The sequence below is a fragment of the Amphiura filiformis genome, chromosome 11 (genome assembly GCF_039555335.1).
Source record: "Amphiura filiformis chromosome 11, Afil_fr2py, whole genome shotgun sequence".
Classification (NCBI taxonomy): domain Eukaryota; kingdom Metazoa; phylum Echinodermata; class Ophiuroidea; order Amphilepidida; family Amphiuridae; genus Amphiura; species Amphiura filiformis.
In genome coordinates this window covers 35457932-35482568 of record NC_092638.1, presented here as the reverse complement: position 1 = coordinate 35482568, position 24637 = coordinate 35457932, and the positions used below count along the sequence as shown (strand labels likewise).

The following is a 24637-nucleotide window of genomic DNA, read 5'->3' as shown; positions in this document are numbered from 1 at the left end:
TATTGAAAAGGAATTTAATTTTTTTTATCTAGAGACACTCCCTGGAATTTTGCGATTGCGCAACTAATTTTTTTTCCTCTAGAAAAATTCGGCAAGCATGGCATCGCAAAATCATGGGGAAGATTCATCATCGGATGTCGAAGAAGTTATGGAAGTTGTCGACCCTGACGATGATGCAGAGGCCGACATTGATGATGATAAGAAAGAGGAGCGAATGTATCTTCCGGGTGATCCTATTGAGGGAGATGAAGAGTTGATTCAGGACGAATCAGCGTACCAGATGTATCATCAAGCACAAACAGGTAACTGAATTCGGAAGCATTGCATGATGATTGATGATTTGATCATGTTGACATTGCATTTGTTTACTTTTTATGACCTTGCAAATGCATGCTTGGCCCATCTAGCGCCACTTGTAAAGAAAGTAAACATACTTATGACTCAGCAGGCTTCCCGTTAGTGTGCGTCATTGCGTCCAGACGCGTATTTTACAAATTTGGACGCAAGTTCACATGGCTAAGGCTAATGAAAGTCAATGTTATGTTTAGCGTAACATTTTTTTCAAACCACAATGAGGCAACTTTTTCATTATTCATTATTCATTATTTTGCAACGTTTCATTAATTACAAAATAGCAGCCACTTCATCAACACTTGTCGCACTATATACCCTCCAATATTCTATTAAAACAACTCTAATCAACAGTAGGCCTGGCATTTTCGGGTAATTTTGTACCCGGGTACCGCCGCAATTTTCAAGGCGGGTAACCGGTACTGAATTAAAAAAAAAAAAAAAAAAATTTTTTTTTTAAAGTTTTTTTTTTCTTTTTCGGTTTTGTAGTGTCTCTGGACCTAGACCTAAATGCCAGGATCATTCATGGTTGACCTAAAAAAAAAAAAAAAAAAATTCAAGATATTTTGTTATTTTTTATATGAAAATTGATAATTTGTATTCATGTCATAGTCTATTAATGATTTCAAAACAGGGTTCGATTTAAAGGGGTTTTACATGCACAAATGCATGTAACTTTGGCTCTGTGCATGTAGAATTTTGCCTGTGCATGCAAAATTTTGTGTTATTCAGCCCATTTTGAGGAAAAAATCAGAGTTGTGCATGTAAATTTTATTTTCTAAATCGAACCCTGTTTCAAAATGTATTGAATTTGAATGCATTTTGAAATCATTAATAGACTATGACATGAATACAAATTATCAATTTTCATATTAAAAATAACAAAATATCTTGAAATTTTTTTCTTTTTTTTAGGTCAACCATGAATGATCCTAGCATTTAGGTCTAGGTCTAGGGACACTACAAAACCGAAAAATAATTTTTTTTTTTTTTTTTTTTGAATTTGGTACCGGGAGGGTATTTCCTACCGGTAATGTAATCTCGGCGGGTACCCGTTTACCCGACCGAAAATGCCAGCCTTAATCAACAGTAGGCCTTTTTTGAAGGCATATGAACCAACACATTTGTATTAAAAATATTTTTCACCATCCAGGTATTTATACCAGCTTTCTTACCAGTTAAAAGGCCATAAATTGTTAAATGACTGTCCACATTATTGGTCCCAAACCAGCCCTCCTTGGGGTAATGGCCAATTATAGTTCAATTTGATAACAGAATCTTGTTTTTAGTTCCTTAGCAATTTGCAAAATTGCTAAGGTCTGTTTCTGTCAAGTTCTTTCTTTCTTTCTTTCTTTCTTTCTGTCAATCTTATAATGAGCCACCGTAGCCATATGCTTTGAGCCAATTTGACCATAGTTGGTCATTAGGACCATTGGGTGGGGGGACAAATGAAACTTCAGGTCAAAGGTCATCCACTTCCGGTCAATGGCCAAAAACGTGATTTCACTAAAAATGCTACTTCTTCCACAAATTATACAGCACGATGATGGCACTTAGGTACATGCATCAGCTATACCCAGTGTCTAAAAGTTATTGTCCAGAATTCGGGTCAAAGGTCATTAAGGGGATACTTCCGGTATATGACCAAATACCCTAAAATGCTGCTGCTGTCGCAAATATATATGGTACAACAATGTTACTTGGTTATCAGGACCAATAGCTGGTGGCACAAATGTCACATGACCAACTCAAGGTCAAAGGATATGGAAAGGTCATTATGGCCGAAAATGTTATTTCCTGTTATTTTTACTAAAACTGCTACTCCTTACACGAATTACACAGCAAGATGATGTCACTTGACACAAGCATTAGCCTTGAGGTCAAAGGTCATACGAAGGTCATTATGGCTGATGTGATTTTCTGTTCTGTTACTAAAAATGCCATTCCACAAATTATAATATAGCATGATAACATTACACATTGTATTCATCCATATAAGGCCAAATAAAAAAATAAACATGTTTCATGTACCCTCCCGCTTCCTTTTTTGAGGTTTCTTATATTTATTCAGTTATAACTTTTCAAAAAATATATCTAGGAAGCAGAAATATTTCTATAGCCTTGCTAATATACAAGAAACACTTTTGAAAGGTTTTATGAAAATTAGAGGAGCCGGCCTATATCCTCAGAACAAAAATAATAAGAGGCCTCCTCCTTTTTCCAGGCATTATTGTGTATGCTAAAACAGCTCAAATTATGGGTATTCACACCGATTTTGCCATGAAAATATAAAATAAAAGCCCCTCTTCCTCCTTTTTTACAAAAACCGGACTTGAAACATGTTTTTTATTTTACTTGGCCTAATTATATGATACTACAAACTTCTGTTGTAGTTATACATGTATATTCCAATGAATTACACCAAACTGCTGGACCTTTTGAACTCACATATGCTATAGGTGAGCTAACAAATTAACCTTGCTCCCATTGTCCCTATGGTCAATTTCAAATTACAGTGCATTTCAAAAAGACCTCTCAGTAAAATCAGCATATTATACTACTGCTGGCTGTTTATGCCTTAATACATCCATGCATGCTAGATAGCTAGCTGGGCTAATTAGCCATAGGCCTAGTTAATTAGCTATTGCTAAGGTCGCGTATATGTGTATGCGCAATTAGCTCTAGTTCTTTTTTATGTTGGAATAGGTTGATTTATCATTGGCATTTGTGCTTGTGTCCCCATAGTATGGTCGTTGGACATTTTGACCTGGAAAAAATTGGTAAAAAGCTGATTTTTGCACCAGACAAGCAGAATATATCATAGAACATCATATCCAAAATCCCCAGAAATCCCCTTGGGGAATTCGTTTTATCAAGATGGCCGCCAAAATGGCCGCCACAACATATAAGTAGCTGTATCTTAGCTTCTAAAGCAGATATGATGATGATTTAAGTGCCTTTGAATAGGTTTAAGAGGTCAGAGAATTCAAATTTGTACAAATCTAACACACTGATGTCTTCAATCCCACTGAAATTCAAGATGGCCGCCAAAATGGCCGCCACAACATATAATTAGCTGTATCTTAGCTTCTAAAGCAGATATGATGATGATTTTAGTGTCTTTGAATAGGTGTAAGAGGTCAGAGAATTCTAATTTGTACAAATCTAACACACTGATGTCTTCAATTACACTGAAATCCAAGATGGCCGCCAAAATGGCCACCACCACATATGATTAGATATATTATCTCCGCTTCTGAAGCAGATATGATGATGATTTTAGTATCCTTGAATATATTTCAGAGGTCAAAGAATTCCAATTTGACCGTATCTAAAACACTGAAGTCTTCATTCACACTGGAATCCAAGATGGCCATAAAATGGCTGCCACCACCACCACCACCACGTGTTATGTTTAGGTATATTTTGGCTTATGAAGCAGATATGATAATGATTTTAGTGTCTTTGAATATGTTTTAGGTGACGAAGTTGTCAATTTTGTATTTATCTAAAGTACTAAGTCAATTCTTCACTCACACTGTAATCCAAGATGATCCTCAATATGGCTAAAATCAAACATGCTTAACTGTATATCTCAGCTTATAAAACCAATGTAATGATGATTTTAACCTTTAAATAGGCTTTTAAGAGAATGTAGGTTTTAGGGGTTGCAGATTTCAATGTTGCAATTACTTAAAACATGGAAGTAAGTGCTCAGTAACAATATAATCCAAAACAGCTGCCACCACATGATTTTCTATACCTCAGTTTCTGAAGCAAAAGTAGCTATCTTTGACTTCATCTGCAAGTATAATCGCCTCAGCGTTTTGGCAATTTTCTCCTCTGCAAACCTTGTGGTGCTGTATCTACATCCGTAAGGACCGGTGCTAGTACGGTGTCAGAGAGTTTCCAACCCCATTGATTTGGATCCAAGTTATTGTTTGTGAGCTTTCTCCAAAATATGACCTGCAAAAGAACACTCAGACTGTGAAAATACGCTGCTATTTTTTTAACTAGGTGGATGCTTTTGTGGATCAAGTGATGCTTTATTTGATGATACCATCGCCATGAATTAAGCGAACCGCAGACCGTTTAAAGAATCTTCTTCTCTGCCACCACATAAGACAACAAATACTCTGATGCCATTTGTACCAATCTGTTCTAATGTCGCCTCAGGATCGCGCATCTAGGATGATATCTGCTGCAATTCTTCTTATCTTCTGCAACAAACTTGTCTTTCCATGTCCAAATGTTGCAGAAGGGGAGTCACAACCACTCCATGCATGGATAAACAGGACCTGAGATGGAATGTCAATACTTCACCAACGTTGTTAATAAGGTCTTGAACTTTCCAACCCACCGATATCAGCTATATTCTGGTCCCCAGTGGGACTTCTCTTCCTTGTCTTGAACATTGAAGGAGTCTTGAAGGGTACATTCCACTATCAATGTGTCAGCATCTCCGGTACTTGTCCACCATCCATCGACTCAGCAGGCATTTGTTCTTATCATATTCAGCTCACATAATCTATGAAGGTTCTCACCATGACCAGCAGCCCTTCCTCTCGAATGAGAAGAACAACAGTCAGTTTATCTCGCTGCCGAGTCGATACTTGGAAACCAATGGTCAGATCGTGCACAATAGTACTGGAGATGCTGTATCATGCTGACACTTTGAAAGTGGAAGGTACCCTTCAATTTGCAAGACAAGGAAGAGAAGTATCTGTAGTAGCAGATGACACAGAAATAATTGTCCTTTGATATACCACTGAGACCAGACTATGGCTGGTATCTATATACTTCCATTCAGAGAAGAAAGGGTTGGTGGTTTGGAAAGTTCAAAACCTTGTTAACAAAGCTGGTGAAGTAGTGACATCCCATCTCCTGTTTATCCATGCCTGGAGTGGTTGCGACTCATAGACATGGAAAGACAAGTTTGTTGAAGAAGATAAAAGAATGGCACTGCAGCAGATATCATCCTAGATGAGTGATCCTGAGGCGACATTAGAACAGATCGGTACAGCTGGCATCAGATTATTTGTTGTCTTATATGGTGGCAGAGAAGAAGATTTTTAAAACGGTCTAAGGTTCGCTTAATCCATGGGGATGGTATCATCAAATAAAGCATCATTTGATCCACAGCTATCGACAAAAGCTTTCACCTACTGAAAGAGCAGCATATTTTCACAGTCTGGGGGTTGTTTTACAGGTCATACTTTGGAGAAAGCTAACAAACAATGACTTGAATCCAATTTAAAGCAATGGGCTGGAAACACTCTGACATCGTACTAGCACTGGTCCTTACACTGCTAACACACAGTGTCTTAAATTGGAAAAATCATCCTTCTTTTAATCTTCCAGCTTGAATGGGGAATTAGCATTGGCTGACAATAAAAAACACTCAAAAGTTGGACCAAAACACTCAAAAGTAAGACCAAAATAAGCTGAACCACTCACAAACTAGCTCAAAGTAAGACCAATTCAAGCCAAATTTACTGAATCCACTTCACTTGAGTGCCCTCTTGAGTGAAGTACTTCTTCCTATTGTGACTGTATTGACTGATCCAACATTCAAGTGCATTCATCCAACTTTGAGCTTATTTTGGTCTTAATTTGAGCTTGTTTTGGTCCTTCTTTGAGTGTGTTCTATTGTCAGCCACACCTAATTCCCCATTCAACCAGGGTATTAAAAGAAGGATGATTTTTCCAATTTAAGACATTTGGAGTTTCCAGTGTTACGAATTTAGATGCAGTACCACATAGCTTGTTAAGCTTGTATGATACAATTGCAGGGCTCTCAACTCTCACGTATTGGCCGTGAGTCTTGGGTCACTTTCTCACGGTCTCACGCCAAGGTAGTATAATCTCACGCCTAAAAGTAAATCTCACATAAAAAGCTGAAAATTGAGTAAAATCTCACGCATCGCCATGCATAAATTGTTGTTTCTAACCCCCCCCCTCCGCTTTTCACATTCTCGAGCGCCGTGGCTCAAATAATCATGGGTCAAAATGAACAATGAAGGCGGCAAATCCCGGTATGCCTCTGTCTCACGCCAAGCAATTCCAAAAAGTTGACAGCCCTGAATTGTAAACTTTCCTCCAGGAATTATTGTGTAAATAACGGATGATCCTGTTGCAAAAATGGACTTAAATGTGTCACAGCTTGTGAAGACTACACAGGAGAACATTGCCAAAACGCTGAGGCGATTATACCTGTAGATAAGAACGAAGACAGCTACTTTTGCTTCAGAAGCTGAGATATATAGTCACATGTGGTGGCAGCTATTTGGGATTCTATTGCGACTTGCACTTCAGTGTTTTAAGCACGGGTTTTAAGTAATTGCAACAATTTTTTTACCCTTAAAACCTACATTCTCTTAAAAACCTATTCAAAGATTAAAATCACAATTATATTGGCTTCAGAAGCTGAGATATTTAGCTAATCATGTTTGATTTTAGCAATATTGAGGGCCATGTTGGATTGCAGTGTCAGTAAAGACATATGCTTACGAAGATAAATACAAAATTGACTTCTCGTCACCTAAAACCTATTCAAAGACACTAAAATCATTATCATATCTGCTTCATAAGCCAAAATATACCTAAACATAACACATTTTGGCGGCCATCTTGAATTCCAGTGTGAATGAAGACTTCAGTGTTTTAGATTCGTACAAATTTGAATTCTTTGACCTCTGAAATATATTCAAGGACACTAAAATCATCATCATATCTGCTTCAGAAGTGGAGATATATCTAATCATATGTGGTGGTGGGATTTTGGCGGCCATCTTGGATTTCAGTGTGATTGAAAACATCAGTGTGTTAGATTTGTACAAATTTGAATTCTCTGACCTCTTAAACCTATTCAAAGACACTAAAATCATCATCTTATCTGCTTTAGAAGCTAAGATACAGCTAATTATATGTTGTGGCGGCCATTTTGGCGGCCATCTTGGATTTCAGTGTGATTGAAGACATCAGTGTGTTAGATTTGTACAAATTTGAATTCTCTGACCTCTTAAACCTATTCAAAGACACTAAAATCATCATCATATCTGCTTTAAGCTAAGATACAGCTAAGTATATGCTGTGGCAGCCATTTTGGCGGCCATCTTGGATAAAACGAATTCCCCAAAGGGGATTTCTGGGGATTTTGGATATGATGTTCTATGATATATTCTGCTTGTCTGGTGCAAAAATCAGCTTTTTACCAATTTTTTCCGGGTAGCCACTGTTTTTCCTCTTCAACGACCACACTACACTGGAAACTAATTGTGTACAAAATACAAAATAATGAACTGTTTTGGGATTTTGGCATCACAAGCGCGGCCAGAAAATCCAAACGCGGGCGGGTGACGCTAAACATAACATTGACTTTCATTAGCCTAATCAAGTATTTTGCGTCCATATCACATGCATGTGGACGCAGACAAAACTTCGAAATTTAATCATTAATTGATGATAAAAATAAGAAATTTTTATTCTTTTATATTTTTAAGATAATAAAAGCCCCAAAATTTTGACCCACCTGCTTAAGTAGAATTGTAGTAAATTCTGCAAAATGCAACGTCAGGAAATCATGCACTTTTTGCAAGCTTTCCGTACGATCGATGTTTGATGGGAAAGTCCCCATTGATGCTTTGTTTACAAAGCTTGCTGGACTGATGACATGCGGCTAACGTGCAGTTGCTGTTTATTTAATTATTTATCACAAGCTGACAATATTCAGTTTTTAATGTTTTAAGTTTATTTTCTCACAAATAATCTATGTTTCCTTTATTAGTATTATTGTTACGATGAATAAAAGCAATTTTAAAGACAAAATCCAAATGATAACCTTTTTTTGTATTTTTTGTGGCAGTGCGTGTTTTAGCTTTTATAGCATCAACAACACGTTTTAAAATTAAAGAAACCCGGAAGTAAAAGTACGAAAATTTGCGCATGTTTTTGCAGCTGTTTCTGACCACGTTTCCGACCAAAACTGACACAGAAATGAGAAAAATTATCATAGCGACTGGAGATGGAATATCACGGCGAAAATGCACTTTTATTTTATTTTAACAATCAACATTTGATGAACGTGTAGACCAGGGGTACGGGTACGTGTGTTAGCAACAAGGGGCTGCCGTTCTGATCATGGAATTCTGTGGCGTTTCCCGGTATGATTGATCGTGAATTTCAGATGGACGCACAAAAATATGTCTGGACGCAAGTTTTTTCAACCTTGTCAGCACACTTGCGTCACACATGACGCACATTTTTAAATCCTTAACGGGAACCCTCAGGGTTGCCAAACCCGCGATTTCGGCGCCCAATTGGGCGATTTTCAACTTCCGTCTCGCGACAAAGAAAGTGCTCTCGCGATTTCGCGACATTTGGGCTACTTTGAAAATCTCACGCGCGAAATGTATTAGGCTAATGGAACTCGATTGTTAGTTTCCTACAGGCATTGAGTTTTGCAATGTGACAGGTGTGCTGTAAATCGCACGCCTGGATAACCCGAGGTGTGCTTTTAGGTGTGCTGCAAATCGCACACCTAAATAAACCAAGGTGTGCTTTTTTCAAAACTGGTGTATGACTATGATTTCATTTTCAGCTAAAACTTAGCAATTGTGACAACATACATATTAGGGTGATTCACAAAAAATGAAATTGGTATTTTTCAACGGGACACCCCCTCATTTTGTTCATTTTGGTAATAAAATTATACCTGCAAAATATGAAAAAAATTCAAAAAAGTTTAGGGGGTGCTACCGGTCAATGAACTTTTGTACACAAAGTCAATGGGATTTTTTGTCAAAAATTTCAAACGCTTATTTCAGGGCCTAAAAAGTCTACCAGGCTTGCAAAACTGAAGTAAATGTTCAATGATATACCTAACTTTGTGAAAACATGGGTTTTACCAAATTAAAGTTCATAGTTGACTGTACTCATAAAAAATGTTTCAAAAGTGACAGAGGGAGTGTAGCTCAAGAAAAGAATACCCTGGGATATCCCCTGGAATCCCACCAGGCACCCCAAATTTATACCTTATTGAACTGAACTGTTAATAAAAAAAAAGATTAAAATTCTTCACATATTAGTTTACCCCAATGGTGATACCAGCTTTTGAAATCTTATGTAATAGTAACTATCAAAATCCATACATCTGTATCAGGGGTGGTCATTATGGCCATACCTGATGAAGATTTGTATTATTTGAATTGAATGACCACAGGAAGGATTAGATTCACCATGGTTGAAAAGAAATGTATATAAATTGGGGTCACAACATTGGATAGTGGCCAGTTCAAAACTACACCTTGTGCAAGGTACTTGTGACAAGAGTACCATAATATTTTGGCTGTTCCAGCAACTGCCTTGCCCCAAATGTAACAGTTTTCACAAAAATGCAATTTTCTGGAAAGCGGGTTAACATTTTTACAATTTTCTTTAGCATTTATTTTAAGGACATTACTCACACTATGATCAAATATTTTTGGCACAATCAGGGAAAATTAACATGACTTTTTTGTGTTGTAAAGAAAATGGCTCATAAATCCCATTGACTTTGTGTACAAAAGTTCATTGACGGTAGCACCCCTAAACTTTTTGAATTTTTTCATATTTTGCAGGTATGATTTTATTACCAAAATGAACAAAATAAGGGGGTGTCCCGTTGAAAAATACCAATTTCATTTTTTGTGAATCACCCTAATACATATGTACTTTTTTTAAATGGCCATGGTAAAAGCTCTGGGGTAATGAATGGTGTATACTGCATAGATGTCTCTGGACTTTGGACTTATTGCTAGTGTCATTTGTAATTTTTTTTTTTAATTATTTTTTTTTTTTTTGGATTTAGAATTCCCTATTTTAATGTCCCTGAAACTTTAGAATGTCCCTGGAATTTTTTTTAATTTAAAAAAAAAATTACAAGATTTAAAAAATTATAAATTCTTGTTTAAAATAGGCAAATTTGTAAATTATGTTCACATAATAATCTATGAATGATTTTAAAATGCATTTGTTTTGTATGCTTCTTTACTTCATAAATAGGTTGTAATGTGAACATCAATTATAAATTTGCCTATTTTGAACGTGAATTTATAATTTTTTAAATCTTTGTAATTTTTTTTCAAGTTTAAAAAAAATTAAAAATATTTCAGGGACACTTTTAAGTTCCAGGGACATTCTAAATAAAAAATAAAAAAACTTTTTTTTTTTTTTTTTTTAGGTGTGCGAAAAATCGCACCCCTCGGCGTGGCGTATTTTCAGGCGTCAAGTGGCGTGCGAATCGCACTCGCACGCCTTAAAACTCAATCCCTGTTTCCTATTGACCGCCCGCATCACTTTTTCAATTTGACCAAAACTTTCATTATTTTCATTAAAAAGTAAATTATCTCAACATTGAAATGGAAATAATCAAAATTGAAACTCTCAAAATGTCTGACATCCCCTGCTGATCATAATCAGCACTTTTCTTAGTTGTAGGGGTAGAGGATGTAGTAAATAATGGAAATTTAAGGATTACCTCATCATGTTTCTAGTGATTAAAAAAATTGCTAATTTCTTTTCATTTTTATGAAAACAAATTCAAATCGTTTCTCAATCTGTTGCAAAATGTCTGTAAAGGTGATCTAAACATTAATACCTGTTTTGAGATGGTCTTTCATCAACAATATACACTTTGGTACTGGTAGGGTACCTAAATTTGGAGAAAGCTGTTCATAAAATCATTGATTTTGTTGACATAATGGATAATGAAAAGAGACCGAATAATGAATAATGAAATAGCGACCTCGTCCTTTTTTTTAAACATCCAATCGGAAACTAATAATCGAGTTCCATTGGCCTTAAATGTTGGGCGATTTCTGATTTGTGACAAAGCCGACTTCAAAACTTTTTGATCATGATTGCCAATTCTTTCCGATGGTCATTCAACAAAAGCACCAAACAACTAATTCAATAAACAAAAGTTACAAAACACTCTGTGGTCAGTGTGCTTCCCATGACAATGGGACGCTTTGGGGGGGCTGGTTAATCGCATCACATGTTGTTGCTAAAGACCACTTGAGCTGGAGGATTATCCTTAGAATATTCCCATCTGAATACTCACAAGTGGTTTAAGACGACTTTCGACTTAAGTAGCTTCTTAGTGTCAGCGGGGTGCCAAGTTCAGTCTACTTCAACATAAGTTTTTGGTGTTTTTTTTCGTTGGCGGCAGTTCTTTTGAAATAAAAATGTTTAAACACCTACCGCACATTTTCTTTTAAAACGGCATGATGATAAAAAAAAAAAAACCGGCCGCTTTTGAATTTGATTAAAAATAGTACATGCACATGTTGTTATCACTCAGCTGAAGGCAAATATTTGTAGGCCTATCCCCATTGCAATGAATGGCATGTCTATTAATTAATTTGTTTGTTTTCCTGGCATTTTTAAAATAATTTTTGTTCGTTTGTTTGTAATTTGTTTCAGCATTTCCCAAAAATTAAAAAGATACATGTAGTGCAGAACCCCGTCAGAAGTCAACATTTTATTTTCCTTGCAGTTAATTTTTTTCTTACATTTTTGAAAATGTTTGTTAGTTTTTCATTATTTCAATTTGCAGTTTAAACATTTTTTTCTTTCAATATTGTTAGTTTATATATTTCCACAAAAATTCACAAATAAATTTTCCTTACAGTAGGCCTAGGCCTATAACAAAAAAATCAGTTTTTGTTAGTTTTTTCAGCAATAAAAAAATAGAAAGAAAGGGGTGTAGAACCCCCTGAGGCCTTCTTTAAATTTTTTTCTTTTTTTTTTTACAACTTTTTTCATTTTTTGTTAGTTTTTTATAATTTATTTCAGCTTTTCCCAAAAATTCCCAAATAAAGGGGGGTATAGAACCCCCTCAAATCGACTTTAAATGTTTCTTCAACTTTTTTTTTTATTTAATTTTTTTCCAGTTTTTTTCAGTTTTTGTTGTTTTTTAGAATTTATTTCAGCATTTTCCAAAAATTCAAAATAAAAGGGGTGTAGAACCCCCTAAATCGACTTTAAAATGTTGGGCGATTTTTTTGGCTATTTGGGCGACATTTCATGGCTAATACCCGCGACTTGGGCTAAAAAGTTTTGGCAACCCTGGGAACCCTGCTTATGAGACCATTTTTGGACCATAATGTACATATTCATAACTTCATAAGGACCTAGCTAGACTAGTGCCGTACTATTGCGCTGACTTTCGTATTCGGCGAGGAGGACGATTTCGACCTCCTGGTTTGTTTACAAACAGAGAGGTAGACAAAAGACCGTTCTGCTTGTCCAAACACTCAAGTATCAGAAGGATGGTCCACAATAGCGTGATTCACGTAACATCAAAAGCTGTCAAGTAGAACCATGTGCTTCTTTAGTCCTATTTGCCATCAAGATTTCATATGCATGTACTGCACAGTTCAGACCCAGAACAGGATCATGTCTGAAATTAATATTTGTTCTGGGTCTGATTATTCGGACTAATAAGGACCATACACCAGTTTCATCAATAGCTCTTTCACTTCTGGTCAGTCTCCAGATTAAATCTGGAGACTGGGCCTGGGGTGATTCATTGAAATTTCTATGAGATATGTAAATGTGTTTGGTCCCCGGTCTAGGCGAATTTCGCTGATTAACTAAGGTTTGCCTGGCATGCATGTACCACCCATAAGTGAATCAAAATTGGTGATATTTTTCTCATTTTACATTAATCTACACAAAAGATCACCAATTCATGATATGCGACCAATCGACCATACGTGTACATGACATTAGCATGATTTGTAAATCTATTATATTTTTTTATTGTTTTACAGGAGCACCTTGTTTGAGTTTTGATATTCTCTGGGACAAATTAGGAGAACAGAGAACCCAGTACCCACACACATCATACCTTGTTGCTGGTAAGAAGTGTATGTAAAAGGATCTTTTGTAAACTTATACTTTTAATTATCTATTAAGTAACCAGCGCTAGAAATCAGGCGGGCCCACAGGCTAAATCCCTGCAAAAATAAAATGCTGAATAGTGGATACCCAAGTCAGTAGACGTATTTTTGTTAATATATTTGGTTGGCTGGTGCTGATATCATTGTAATCTTACGAATAACCACTTGAATATCCCCGAAAATGTGACAACTCTTATTTTGGCACACAAAAATTTGTGAGGGCCCACAAGAGTTAAGACCAAGGGCCCAGTTTTTGTGGGAGAAATGTATCTCTCTCACTTAGGCAGACAGCTTTCTTAGTGAAATTTTCACCTTAGTTCATACGTTGGCTGCAGAAATGTCAAATTTTGAATAAAATGTAGAATATATCCTATTAGTATTAATCCTATCCTTAACCCCCTGGACACTGCTGGTCATCTAACAGCATTTCTGATTGGTTGAAAACTTGAAATGCTCATTTCAATTGCCAATTATGACTAGGCTTTAAACTATTTATGGTCAAACTTGCATTTGAAGATAATTTATTACCTCTCCTTGATTGGTTCAAAATTGCACACCATATTCTTTTTGACCCATCGGCAGGTAGTTCTCATGGGGTTAAACCCTTCCTTGGGCTATTTCCATTGAAATCCATGTATGTACATCCCTATGGAAGATGTGGCTTTAATCTTACACACACAGAGTTTGAATTTCAAATGGGGTTATTTGAATGAGTGACTCCATTTGAAATCTACACCCCCTTTGTGGAAGAATAAGGTCATCACATCTTCCCCCATCATCTTCCATCTTGGATGGAAATTTGGAATGACCCATTGCACCCCTAATATCACTGTTACATTCTATGCCAGAATTGTATTGTAATCAATTACCTTTATGCATAATAGGAACTCAGGCAGAGAAGGTCCATCTCAACTCTGTCATTGTGATGAAGATGGGTAACCTGCATTCTACGCAACCAGAAGAGGAAGATTCAGATAGTGATAGTGATGAGGATGATGACAATAAACCACACCTAGAGACAGCTATGATTAACCATCTGGGATCTATTAATAGGATAAGGGTAAGGGTATATGTACATGTAATAGACAAAATGAACCCAGGTGTATAGCACTGCCAGCAGGTCATCAGTGCACTCATCACTACAAGATATTTTTGTTAGTAAATATTTAACTATAATCAAATTAAGTACTTCTTGGCCAACCTGGAACATGCGTGTTGCGTCCATGTAGTGTACTAAGCATGTACGCAGTGTAAGGCGCGTGTATATTTTCTTCTGTACCGCACTATATTCGTGTGTGTTTATCGCGGAGCCACTAGCGTTCACAGTGTTTCAGTTTGGCCAAAAATACTTAATTTGATAAATTGATTATAATGGAAAACATCATTCTTAGTAAGAGTAATTTGGCTAGAGAGTCATCAATGTTGTATCATGACTTGCTGAATCAATTCCCCAGTAGTAGAAGTTATTATAGTGCCCTATCAGCACCAGACCCTCCAGCTGTATCTTGCCATTTAGAAGCATGTAGTAGGTAAGCCTTGAAATATGCGGGCAGGCACAGGGAGCAAATTTACCATCGTAAAGCTACCAATTGCTGTGAACCAAGAGTAATTTTCTAAAACAAATTACTCCTGGTTCCAGTTTTGCACTTGATGCAGTAGTGCTGCTATGCTGTATTGTACATGTATATGCAGAAAAGGATTTACTGTTTGAAAATTGTTCATATTTTCTTCAGAAATTGCTCCTGGTTTGTGTAAAATCCCAGTGAAACAGGAGCAATATTCAAAAACAAATCATTGCTGCTGGTTCCAGTCCGCTTATTTTAAGGCTTGGACTTGTCACTAGTAGGTGACAGTTTCAAATTGCCTTGGCTTATTTGCCCTTCCAAATTTTAAATATGAGGGCTGAGCATTGTTAGTAAGTCAGCAACAATAACTTTCTACTTTAGTCAATGCTGGCATCAGCAAAAGCATGTAGGTGGAAAATTGTGGTTATCTAATATATGGTCATTTTCACGGTAAAGGGTGTAACTTTTGATTTTTAGGGTCAAAATTTCAAACCACTTAAATATGTTTCTGTTTACTGTAATCATGCATAGAAGCAACTTAAATTCCAGTAAAATAGTGTTTCAAGGCTTAAACCTTTTGATTTCTGATAAAAAATTTGACATTTCCATAACATTTTGGTTAAAATCTAAGAAAAATGTATTTTACATAAGCTCAGAAAATTATGACATGAAAGCTGGAATACATGTGAGAGCCCCTGCCAAAGTAAGTCAACAGATATAAGTGCAATTTTATACCATGTTTTGCTATGTTTGTAATTGCAATTTTGAAAATTTTTAACATCAAGGGTCATTTGCAATGGAAATTTCCCAACCTTAAACATATTTTTTAAGTTTTAATTGGGTTCCTAAAATAATTTAAATGTCTAACTTCATGTACAAATACTACTTGATGAAAGGAACCTCCCAGCCAAGTTTCACAGAAATTGGAGTTATTTTTTAGAATTGGCAATTCAAGCGATTTGTGTTTCGGAGGCTTCAGTTAACAACACAGGTGATCATAAAAGTAAAATATTTGGCTAACTACTACAAGTTGACATGAAAAATAGGTAAAAAATATCACAATTACTAATTTTCATGCTTTGCTTCTAAGTATTGAATTTCAGTTGTGACAAAAATTAAATTATCACAGCAAGTCATTTTTTTTTGTTTCGAGGCTTCATGTTTACAATGGTTAAACATGGCAGAAGTAGTTTTTTTGAAAACAACACTGTTGGGATCATCTAAGCTGTTATTTTCTTGTGTGTATTGAATCAATGATTCTATGCGGCAGATATTGCAGATTTATAACATGATAATTTTTTCACCCATTTGTTAAGTATGGTGTTATTTGCATGTGAAGCCTCCAAACGGGCTTTCTTGGATATCAGTATATTTTTCAAGCATTAACCATAATATCAATTTTTTTAAATTTATGACATTCTGCACATATCATGCAACAATTACAATGCAGATATCAATATGGAACATACCAATTTAGATATGCATAGATGATAATTAAGTTTACTGTTGTTTCGGAGGCTTCATTTGTTTCGGAGGCTTCAATTGTTAACGGAAAGTTTGTATTGGGTCCCATTTTCAAACGGTGATATATATCTCCATGATTTAAAAACAAGTGACTTGAGGATCTACTTTGCTACATTTTGATAAATAGATTGGATGAGCTCTTTTATTTATATTTGCCCAAGCTTGCTGAACAGTTTGTTTCGGAGGCTTCAAAAAAGTTAACGGAAAATCGGCTCTTTGAAGTCAAGATTTTATAAAAATTTTAAAAGCTTGCAAATCAACTAATTTTTGTTACCCATTTCAAGTTAAGATATCAACTGTTATGAATCAAGAAGAAGTGAAGAAATAACCAAGAATTATGAACCAAAGCTATACCCACAAAGTTTGTTAACAATTGTTAACGGAAAATGAAGCCTCCGAAGCGACAAATATCAAGTCGGTTCTCAAAAATACAGGGCTGTTCACAATTAAATCTAATGTGGCAGTGTTTACTGAACATATGACCGTACTTTCAGGATAAGAAAAATTATCCATGAACTAACTGAAGAAAACACAGGGTTTTACAAAAATGTTACTGTTTTTGACAGTTTTTCAAAATGGCAATATTAGGTACATTTAAGCCTGCTAAAACTGAACGCAGTAACTCCCGAAGATGATTATGCTACCCAAGGTAGCTGCTAACTAGATGACTTATGTGGCCAAAAATCATGGAATTCTGTGGCTTTATTAGAAAACTACGGATCAAAATGTTAAAAATCCAAAGTTACACCCTTTACCGTGAAAATGACCATATGTATGTGTCGGTATCAGTTGTAATATTGTTTGTTAGTAAGTCACCAATGTTCTTGTCAGCAACGCCAAAACCATTGAGCTATGTATGTAGTCTTCAATTCTACAACAGGAGTAATTAACATTTTTTAGCCTGTAGGGCCAAATATGATATAGGCTACTTGCTTCATACACGAAGTCATCAATTTTGGCTTTGAGTGTGATATTTGATTTTGTTTGTTTGTTTTCTATATAGGCAACAGTGATAGGCAAGAAGCAGATAGCAGCCACCTGGGCTGACACAGGGAAGGTGCAGTTATGGGATCTTACTCAGGCCATAGAGGCAGTTGATAGCCCTGTAGCTATGGAGAGGTTTACAATGCAAGAAAAATCCCATAAGTCTCTGTACACATTCAGTGGTCATCAGATAGAAGGATTTGCAATAGATTGGTCACCTACGGTACCAGGTATTTTCAATCATAGTATTTTCACACTGATCTCTTATAATGGTGATGTAATCTGCTCCACTCAGTGGCCAGTAGCGAGTTGTGTTATCAGTGCAAAATTATTGCATGTTGAGTTGGCTTTATAATAACTATGAATTGAATAGAACATCCATAACTCAACTTGCTGGAAACAGATTTTGCAGGGGTAGATTTAGCCACTGGCCCTAGCCAGTAGTTTTCTTGTCGGACCAGGAGATTGTCCGTCTGGATGGCCCAGTGGGCCAGTTGGGATTTTGGTATAATTATGAATTTATGACATGTAACAAAATTAGAAATGCAATGAAGTAGAATCGGGGCCAGTGGATTTGCCCTTGGGCCAGCTGGAAACCTTCCCAGCTGGCCCGCTGACTACCCTGATTTTGATAAAAGCAAAAAAATGTCTTTGACTGGTTTATAATGATGATTATACACATGTATGTCAGGCTGTGGCAAATCAAGTGACTAGTCAGATTAAGGCATCCGTAGCCCATAAATCGGTTGTCTGAACCGTGCTTGAATTTCAACCGTTTTAACTTGTCCTACTTTTTCCCTGTGTGGGGGTGTGAGTGGATCAGATTGTATTACATGAAGTAGAATGCCCGCACTGAGGCAGAAACACTCTAGAGTTGAAAACCAGTGGTCAGACCTTCAGCACTGTTACAGATGGAAATCGCAGTGCTCAGTCTGTTGTAAGTTGTGGGTTTTAAAAAAGGGAAAGAATGTTCTCTGAAGGGTTTGGAACATGCCAATTGAATGAATTATGTAGAGAGTGTTTTTTTAACACCAATGTCATAGCTCATAGTGTGTGTTTGTATTCTTGTACTCTTTTCCATTCAGGAACTTTGGTAACTGGCGACTGTAAAAAGAACATTCATGTGTGGAAACTTCAGGAAGGTGGGACATGGCATGTAGACCAAAGACCATATGCAGCACACACAGAATCTATAGAAGATTTACAGTGGTCTCCTAATGAAAAGAATGTGAGTTATAACTCTACTCAGGGAGTTTATTGTTAGTTTAGTGTATTATCTGACATTTTGGTGCGTTTTTCTATTTTGCGACAAATAAGCCCATTCGCAATTTCAGATCATGGTGCATCATGGGTAATATTTGCCGATAAAATTGGAGATAAACACGATGAGGCTACTGTACATTTCCAATGCGGTGAACTGTGAAAATGCATAAAAACATCTTGTACTGGGATTTTGCCATTTATTTTGTCTTTATTTCTTCATGATATCAATATACAAAATCAAATACAATGTATCATGAAGAAATAAAGACAAAAAAATCGGCATAATTCCAGTACAAGATGTTTTTATGCAAACGGCACAGTTCACCGCATTGGAAACGCGTTGCAGCCTCCTCGTGTTTATCTCGTTGAAGAACTGTGTGACGATGTCTGAGCATGCGCAGTTGCAATTTTCCGAAATTAAAGGGCTTATAGTGTGGTTTTAGTTCTCTGGTTCTTGGGTGTGATTTGTCACTCAGATAGCTGTATTGTTATTCGTGACATTTTGTCGTTAGTGCAAGAAAAATGGTGGAGCTGAATTTGCATCGACAAAAGCACACAAAATGGCAAACTACACACTGGTTGTAAGCCTGGATTTTGGGTCTGCCTTCATGTCGGGGGTTGTACAAAAGTTTGGTTTTGGTAGGGGTATGCCACTGAGAATTTGAAAGTGGACCCATCAATATATACCAAATTCGACCAAATTTAACCCAAATTGTCATACTAGTTTATACAAATTTTGGTGAAATTTAAATTTTTTTGTCTAGATTGAAGCAAAATTGGGTTATTTTCTGGAAAAATTGAGAAAGTTTTGAAAAAAGGACCTATCCATATACCAAAATTGTCCTAGAAAAGGATCATTGATATAACAAAAAGCCGAAAATGCTACCCATGTTCGCGGCACATCCCCGTATAGTCATTTGTACTGAATGTAAGCAATAGGTTCAAAGGTTAGGTTTAGGGTTAGGATTAGGGTAATGGTTAGGGTTACAGTTGAGGTTACTGTGTGCTGCTTAGTGCTTACATGAAGATAAGACCAGGATTTCAGTTTTACCCATCTTGGTCTTTAATGGGCTATTCCAGTTGAAATCCATACATCCCCTGTGGAAGGCATGACTTTAATCTCACACACAGGGGAAAGTAATAAAGTCATCTATTCGGGTAACTCCATTTGAAATTCACACTCCCTGTGTAGAAGTTTAAGGCCATGTCTTACATAGGGGTGTATGGATTTCAGCTGGAATAGCACATTATCTTATGATTCATCATCATCATGATCCCTAAACCTTTTCTCCTTCTTCTCAGGTATTTGCATCTTGCTCTGTCGACAAGACCATCCGTGTCTGGGACGTACGTGCTATGCCCAGCAAAGCCTGCATGATAACCCAGGAACAAGCGCATGATAGTGACATCAATGTTATCCACTGGAACAGAAATGACCCATTTATAGCATCAGGAGGAGATGATGGAGTGATTAACATTTGGGATCTTAGGCAAATGCAGGTGAGCAGATAAGATAATAGACCAGGCTTTTAAATTGGAGGGGAGCAACAAATAGCTCTCCTGGGGATCTTTACAAGAGCTCCCAGTGGAGTGATTCAATCTAGCATCATTTGAGTTTGAAAAATTACAGGTGAGCTACATATCACTCTCTTGAGGATCACGAGGAGAGCTCCCAGGGGAGTGATTTCAATTGAGCATCATTTGAATTTGAAAAATTACAGGTGAGCTACATATCACTCTCTTGAGGGTCTTGAGGGGAGCTCCCACTGGAGTGATTTCAATGCAGCATCATTCGAATTTGAAAACTTTACAGGTGACCTACATATCACTCTCTTGAGGATCTTTATGAGAGCTCCCAGGGGAGTGATTTCCATTGAGCATCATTTGAATTTGAAAAATTGCAAGCCAACTTTTAATATCAAGTGTTGATGCACTCTTTTCTTTTATTTTATAGAAAAAAGGTCCACCAGTGGCAAAATTTAAACATCACACAGCACCCATTACCTCAATAGAGTGGCACCCCACCGACAGCACGGTCTTTGCCGCTGCTGGATCCGATGACCAGATCACCCTGTGGGATCTTGCCGTGGAGAAAGATGATAGCGAAGAGAGCAGCGAGAAACAGGAAGGAGATCAAATAGACTCGGTACCACCGCAGCTGTTGTTTATCCATCAAGGACAGACAGATATCAAGGAATTACACTGGCATCCCCAGATACCGGGGATGGTGATTAGCACAGCACATAGCGGATTCAATTTATTTAGAACGATAAGTGTCTGACTTGTGGACATGTACTATGGGTGGATGGATGCTGTGTGGAATGCATCAAAGGAGATTCTCGGAAGGGTTGAATGCTCCACCATGGCTTGAATTAATAAGCAGCGACCAGGAGCCACTTGGGTCCTCTTGAAACTAATTTTAACAAACAACTGCATCTCTGGGCCTTTTTTACACTCAAACATCATTCTCTTCTCAAAAGATGTATCCGTTTTCAGTGGTGACATCAAAGAAGAAGGTCATGAAGGTTGGAATATTTTGCCCTACTCCAGTTTTGGGCTTGCCCTCCCAGTCAGAACAAAAAGCTCACAGAAATATTTTTTTTTTTTGAAGCAAATTTCAGATTGTTTGTAGGCACCCCTGCCTCCAAATCACCTTGCCCCCTACCATGCCTGACAGAAAACAATTTGGAGCCACCACTTGTCATTGTCTATGAACCAATGATGGTGGTGCATTATTGTACTTAACATAGTACGCAATGTATATGAATATTCATAGAGCATTACACTTTAAATGGGTCCTGATATTACATTAGGTATTTCAGTTCCTGGTCTTCCTTCCTTCCTTTCAAATACGTGCTTACCTCAACTGAGTATCAACGCACGGGCTTTGCCTATGTACGATACTGGAACCTAGGATTGATAGCAGATATCAGAACCGGGATGGTCCCCCTTCTCTTTTCGAATAGCCCTGACACTTAACGTGCACACTGCACAGGGTTTGACTCTTCCTGCACATGGGACCAACGGCTTTACATGACGAGACGTCAAAAAAGAAATTCTAAAATTTTATTCTGTAAAGTAATTGAACACAATTGTAGGATTTCTGACCTTATAGGAACATTTTGGGAGAGAAGAGAATTCTCACCTAAGGCAAGCCCAAGGCTCGAACTCTTGCCGGTCGTATTCTCCCGGTCAGCAGCGCAACACCTAAACTGCTCGGCCAGCATCCATTTCCTTACAGGATGCGACTTCTGGTCAAATGTTTCTCAACTCAGGCTTTGCATTTCAGGCTATATACTGTTTGATACTGCATGCACCAGGCTACAGCTGGGATTGCCCAACACACTTTCTTATGTATTTGAGAAGTGAATATTGAGGATTTACACATTTCTGTAAACTGAGCCCAATCATCATGGCGGTTGTAAAATGACCTGGTCCATGGGGGCCAAAGGAGGCATTTTTGACAATTGAGTTACTATAATTATTACCTTACACAAACATTAGGCTTTCATTTTCTGAAAACACCAAAAGTCTATCATACATGTACTTGGTTCTGAAGTTTTGTGATGCCTATTTTCTTAAATGTATTGTTTTTTACTTCATATTTTTGCCTTTAACTCAATTTCAAGTTTGTTGCCTTTGGCCCCCATGGACCAGATCGTGTTGCATATGTGACCTAATGCAAGTGAACGAGGTACTTATTGTGAGTGTAATGAACAGTATTGAGGTATATTAAGGCAATAATCTACACAAATTGTGAAACATTGATGTATCAAATGTTTTACTTTTTAAAGTTGAGTACCGAATTTGACTTATTATTTGACAGTATTAAAGGGCATTTTGTGATCCACAGCCTCATCCCCCCACTTTTCTAAAAAAAGATTTTTATACCACTGGAAACCTATGGCTACATAATGTTTATGTACAAAAAATTTCTTGCAGATTAATTCGTTTTGCAAAAATATTGTCAAATTGGAATTACATTCTGGTGTACCAGAACGAAATTGCAACAGGGTGGCCTATGGAGCAGTGTAATACACATTAATCATGCATAACTCGCAAATGCAAAATCGGAATCAACTGAAATTTTGGGGAAAAGCTTTTTTCGTGAATATCCACTGAAAAATGTCATAAAAAGAGGATGCTAGGATGACAAAATACTCCTTCAAATTTATGAAACAAAGTAACAAGTAGGGATTTCCATACATGAGTATTCAAATTTCAATTATCTGATGTCGAAATCATCATAATCCTAAACTGTATGGTTTAGAAGGTAATTTCATTCAAGCATTTGATGGAATGTTGTTGTGTATGTATATTGAAAAAGGAGTGCTTAAAAACAAGGGGACGCTAAGCACATGTAGGTAGAATTCGGTAAGGCCCTATGTACCTAATATAAATACCAGTGCGCAGCTTGGGAATTCCTCATTCAATGGAAGCTTAACATTGGGGTTGCAGTAAGCTGCAACTTGGCTGGGGATGGCTTCACACTGGTAAATCGGTATATATGGGCTCTGAACTAAATTCATGTTATCCGAATATCAGGTGCCATTCCCATAATTTATGTATTTCAGGTTCATATTTTGGAGACGGATCAATGGCCAAAATAATTATTTTTGTTTAAGTTGCTCTGTTTTAAAGGTTACTTGTATGATTATGAGCTTCGCATGTCTTTTGGATGATTAAAATGAGGGAAATAGCTTTTTTTTTTGCTTTTTGCTTGTAGTCGTTAATATTTCAAAAAATCACATTCACTTCCTTTTAATACTTACAAAATTTTTATAAATTATAAATAATTTTTAAATCCTTTTTGTAAAAAGGATGACAGTGTTTTAATCTTTTACCAAAATTTTAAAGCTGTGATAAATGCATGCAACATGATTATTATTTCTCTATTTTACATTGACAAAATTTATTTTTTGAATCATAATAATTATAAACATTTCAGTGATGTGTCAAAGAAGCTTCACAATTCTTGTTCATCAATTCTTCCATTCTATTTTATAGCATGTCTTTGCCAAAGTTTGAACTAAAGAGATGTATTTGTGAACTGGAAATATTAACAGGTGATGAAAGGCGATGGCGATGGTATACAAATATTTTACTGTCTATGAGTGTGATGGTCAAAATATAATCACAAGGATTGTTCCAGTCTCATTTGAGCCGGAACGGTGAGTTGAATGGAACAATACATCTTTCACCGAAAGTGATTATATTTCACCATTACACTAATTTAAGACAGTTAATATTTGTTTTATATCACTCATACACAAATTCTGTTGCTCAAAAATACTATTTAAGATAGGGAATATATTATTTTCATCAACATAACACCATGTTTTGCCGTGACATACTTAACATTTTGGTGTCCACCCCATAACTAAATCGGCGCGTTTAAGAGTCAGTGCACGGCTTGGCGCAGGCGCACTACTGCGCAGCACTATGATGGTAAAAACTAACACACGGAGAGGCTGATGGTAAAAATGATGAATGGCTATCAACCAATGAACTGTCTAGAATTTATGTATGAGTGATAGAAAAACAGCTATCCCTTGAAATAGTTGGGTACTAAGGCAAATTGTTTATCAAAAAATGTCTTCATCAGAAGTAGTCCTATGATATTGTGATGGACTTGAACTTGTCCTTTTGTTGACCTTCAGTGAAGTCTGGAGGACTTTTTTTACCTTGAAATCCATCTCAGGTACAGTTTTGGTAGAGATTACTATTTTACTAAGGTGTTTTCCTTGATATATGTACCTGATTGCACTGGACATAAAAGGAGCATTTGACAAGGTCTGGCATAATGGCCTTTGCTCAAAACTCATGGCAAAAGGAGTATCCGGCAAACTGCTCACATGGATTAGGAGCTTCCTGGCAGATCGTTCAATCAAAGTTGTCTTATCTGACCAGTCATCAACTTTAAGTACTTCCTCCATCAATGCATCAGTTCCCCAGGGGTCAATATTGGGTCCACTTTTGTTCTCTGTCTTCATTGATAACCTGCGT

At 36.8% G+C, this 24637-nt stretch overlaps 1 protein-coding gene across 1 annotated transcript; it reads left to right on the top strand.

The window, feature by feature from the left end:
- The first annotated feature begins 87 nt into the window (after positions 1–87).
- LOC140164778 (glutamate-rich WD repeat-containing protein 1-like) lies at positions 88–23779 on the top strand. The gene is made up of 7 exons (XM_072188145.1): positions 88–302; positions 13167–13253; positions 14180–14355; positions 17388–17598; positions 18454–18596; positions 19934–20131; positions 20586–23779. Exons 1-7 carry the CDS (start codon positions 98–100, stop codon positions 20910–20912), a joined length of 1347 nt encoding a protein of 448 aa, XP_072044246.1. The 5' UTR covers positions 88–97; the 3' UTR covers positions 20913–23779.
- The last annotated feature ends 858 nt before the right edge of the window (positions 23780–24637 follow it).

Excerpts from the sequence above, each read along its gene's own strand:
- LOC140164778 (XM_072188145.1), top strand. The coding sequence starts at position 98 with ATGGCATCGCAAAATCATGGGGAAGATTCATCATCGGATGTCGAAGAA. Across the intron at positions 303-13,166 it reads GTATCATCAAGCACAAACAG|GAGCACCTTGTTTGAGTTTT; the intron begins GTAACTGAATTC and ends ATTGTTTTACAG. Across the intron at positions 13,254-14,179 it reads CACATCATACCTTGTTGCTG|GAACTCAGGCAGAGAAGGTC; the intron begins GTAAGAAGTGTA and ends TATGCATAATAG.